Source organism: Ananas comosus, linkage group 3 (genome assembly GCF_001540865.1).
Source record: "Ananas comosus cultivar F153 linkage group 3, ASM154086v1, whole genome shotgun sequence".
NCBI lineage: Eukaryota > Viridiplantae > Streptophyta > Magnoliopsida > Poales > Bromeliaceae > Ananas > Ananas comosus.
The window spans coordinates 5,915,152-5,918,656 of record NC_033623.1 but is presented as its reverse complement, the minus strand read 5'-3'; the positions used below and the strand labels follow the sequence as shown (position 1 = coordinate 5,918,656).

At 44.5% G+C, this 3,505-nt stretch overlaps 1 protein-coding gene across 5 annotated transcripts; it reads right to left on the bottom strand.

The window, feature by feature from the left end:
- Positions 236 to 2,511, bottom strand: LOC109707911 (cysteine-rich repeat secretory protein 3-like). 5 transcript variants are annotated; one of them, XM_020229447.1, is made up of 3 exons: positions 1,561 to 2,511; positions 1,260 to 1,367; positions 236 to 778 (listed from the first exon to the last, which is right to left on the bottom strand). In XM_020229447.1, exons 1-3 carry the CDS (start codon positions 2,411 to 2,413, stop codon positions 771 to 773), a joined length of 969 nt encoding a protein of 322 aa, XP_020085036.1. In that variant the 5' UTR covers positions 2,414 to 2,511; the 3' UTR covers positions 236 to 770. The 5 variants fall into 5 exon arrangements, with proteins under 5 accessions (XP_020085036.1, XP_020085038.1, XP_020085040.1 ...); XM_020229449.1 differs by having other exon boundaries at positions 1,567 to 2,511; XM_020229451.1 differs by having other exon boundaries at positions 1,570 to 2,511.

Here is a 3,505-nt window from a genome sequence, read left to right as displayed (position 1 = left end):
GTACCTAATCTGAACATGCGACTACATTGAACCCTCAGTTACATATATAAACAAAAATGACAAGAGTGTCAATTACCAAACTAAGCTTAATTAATGTAGTGTTGCAAAAATAAAAAATTGATCATAAAATACAAAAAAAAGAAAGCCTATGTTTTACTGACTGTCTGGTATTCATCTATCTATTTTCACTCCCAAACAAAACAACAACTCGAGAAAAATTTAAAACTAATTGTGCTAAAAAGAGAAGCAAATTTTAAATTAACAATCAAAGCAAAGTAACCACAGGCGGTCCCAACAGAGGCATATTTTTATGCAAAATTTGAAAATCAGGAAAGCAAATTCTTTGGAAAAATCCCGTAAATTAATTTCTGCTGTCTTACAGCTCTACGGCAGGGACAGGAGATGTACAGTAACGGGGACGAGCCATGCACCACCGAACACACCGAACACACAGCATCTTCCAACAGGACCAGAGAGACAATGGGAGCCCCCGCTTTTCGTTTGTTCGTTTATTTTCTTTTTCTTTTTCTTTTTCTTTTTTTTTTTTCTTTTGTGCATCAACCCATTCATTCTCTCTCTCTCTCTCTCTCTGAAGACACTCACATGGGCAGAGGAAGAAACGCCAAAAAATAATCCCCCTGTATACCCCATTCCATTCAACTCCAAAGGGACAAAAATCCATATTCCCCAAATTTCGAACCCAATCTCCTCTCCTCACTTCTAACTTTCCTACCTATCCCCTCCCTCCCCCTTCCTCTCCAACAACCTCTTCAAAAATCTGCATCCAAATAAAAAATAAAAAAAGAAAGAAAAAAAAAACCGTTACATATTTACATGGAGAAATAGAAAATAGCAAATTAAAATTTCATGCAACAGCCTCCAAATTATTCCCGTTGTAAGGTGCGATGGGAATTAATAATATTTCTCATCATCAAGTAAAAGCTGTTTTGTTGGAAGCAAACAATGACCAGCCGTCGATTATTCAAAAACATCCGTCATTTTGTCAGCTAGAAAGTGCAGCGGCATTACCACCAAATTTAATAAAAAAAAAAAGCTGAGGGGGTCTACTTCAAATTAAACGTCTCAAAAGTAAGTTAAAGGGGAGGGGATGGGTGGGTGGGTCTTCAAACGCGTATATTATTAATAGTTTATCTTATCTCCTTGTTAGACAGTAGTAGCAGCAGAAGAAGGTAAGGTAAGGTAAGGTAAGGTAAGGTAAGTAGTAACCGCCGCACTCACTCACTCACTCACTCACTCACCATCTTTCTTCTTGAGAAGGCTTCTGGCGAAGAGCAAGCAGATGACGAGAAATCCGAGCCCCGCCGCTCCTCCCACCACTATCGCCACCGTCTTCGTCGTTTGCTGCCCTATAAAAATGATCACCAAAGTACATACCGCTCACATTAATTACTACTACTGCTAGCGAGCTAGCTAGTGTCGTAATTTTTATTTTTAAAAAAAAATAAATAAAAATAAATAGGCCAAGAGTACTGATCAGTTAATTAATTAATTAATTTAGTTAAAATTAAGCACGATAGAGATTCCTTGCAGCAGCCGCACCTCCTCCTCCTCCTCCTCCTCCTCCTCCTCCTCCGGGGGAAGCACCGCCGCGGGGGACGCCGTTGGGGTAGTAGCTGTAGCTGATGTAGCACTTGTCGAGGTAGACCTGGCCGGAGGGGGCGCCGCCGCACTCGACCTCGGACTTCTGCACGGCCTGCGCCACGCACTCCCCGCAGTCCCCCGCCGACAGCTCCCCTTCGCACTGCGCCATCGCGTACACCCCCTCGTAGCTCGTCGCGTAGAACCCATTCCCGCCGCTGAGCCCGCTCTGCAGCTGCGCGAACGCGGTGTCGCGGCGCACCTCGAAGCCCGATCCGCCGCCGCCGCCGGAGCCGCAGGTCTTGAAGAGCATCTGCGTGCCCGAAACCTGCGGGAAGCCGGACACCTCGTAGAGGGCCAGGCACCCCGTCAGCTGGATCCGCGCCGCCACGGCCGAGCCGCAGAGCGACGACCACATGGGGATCGCGCGGCCCACGCACGACGAGCACTCGCCCGGGCTCAGGTCGCCGCGGCACTGGAAGACCCCGAACACGCCGCCCCCGCCGGAGGAGGAGGTGGCCTTGTAGAACTTGGCGGAGGCCGACTGCGCGATGAGGGCGGAGGCGACCGCGGCCACCGACTGCTGGGAGCCGCCGCCGCCGCCGCCGCCGAGGGTCTGGTTGGCGCAGCCCTTGTAGACGAGGGCGTAGATGTCGGCGCCGGAGACGGGCCAGAGGAGAGAGAGGACGGTCGGTACGAGGACGAGCAGGAAAATAAGGGGCGGGGCTGAGAATGAGAATGAGAATGAGAATGAGAATGACGATGATGATGGTCGGGGAGGAGGAGACGACGGGTGGGCTTCGGAAACGCCCATCTAGGGTTTCTACTCTCTCTCCCCCCTCTTCGCTCTCTTTCTCTTTTGCTCTCTCTCTCTCTCTCTCTCTCTCTCTCTAGTCTTTTCGCCCCCCTCTCTCTCTCTCTCTCTCTCTCTCTCTCTCTTAGTTACTTTCTTTTTTCTGTAATTCTTAAAAAAAGAAAATAAAAGATAACCCTAGTTCAGTGTTACGGGGTTGGGGGCAGCTGAGGGAGTAAAGAGGGGGCCATACGGAGGACTTGCTTTTTCTCTCTCTGGTCATCTCTGGTCATGCTATGCGCGCCTTATAATGCAACTCAAATTATTTTCAGAGCTGCACAACTTATTGTTTGGTCCTCAGGCGTGCTATTTTGTTCTTAAATTTTAATTTGTTATAATTTTTAGTTTAAATTATTAATATAAAAATATTATAGTAATATTTTAATTAATAATATAATAATAGTTAAAAATTAAATTTTTACATCTACGGTTTGTCGATATTTAGTCAATTAAGTAGAAATATACTATTTGATTGTAACCGTTCTAAAAGTTAGAGCTAAAAATTATAATAAATTAAAATTTGATAACTAAAATGTCACAGGCATTATACTTTCAGGACCAAACGTGCAACTTAGCCTATTTTTAATGATTTAGCTTCGCATGTATTGCAATTTCTGTTCTATTTCTTTATTTTTTATTATTTTTTTTTCTCAAATTTTGATTATAATAATTTAATTTGGCCATTTTACAAAAAAAATTATTAGTTTTACGTTTAGAAGAAATTTTTTTTTACAAATTCTGACCAAAAATTTTGAAACCTGATCAAAATACTATTATGCCTTAAATTCAAAACTTTAATTATGACATCTTTTCTCTCCTGCTTCACACCTCGAAATGCCCCATCTCTCATTCTTCCCCTCTCTCCTTGCTAGGGGTGGAAACGAGCCGAGCTCGAGCGAGCTTATGCCAGCTCAAATTCGGCTTGAAATTAATTTCAAGCCTAAATCTAGGCTCAAGCTCGGCTTGAAATTAATTCGAGCCGAGCTCGAGCGAGCCTAATTTCGAGTCGAGCCGAGCTCGAGCTCTAAACGAGCCGATTGAAATTCTCGACAT

What these genes read in the sequence shown, in the direction of transcription:
- LOC109707911 (XM_020229447.1), bottom strand. Translation starts at nt 2,413, where the DNA reads ATGGGCGTTTCCGAAGCCCACCCGTCGTCTCCTCCTCCCCGACCATCA. An exon ending in AGGAGGAGGAGGAGGAGGAG is followed by an intron (nt 1,368 to 1,560) that starts GTGCGGCTGCTG and finishes TCATTTTTATAG; the next exon opens with GGCAGCAAACGACGAAGACG.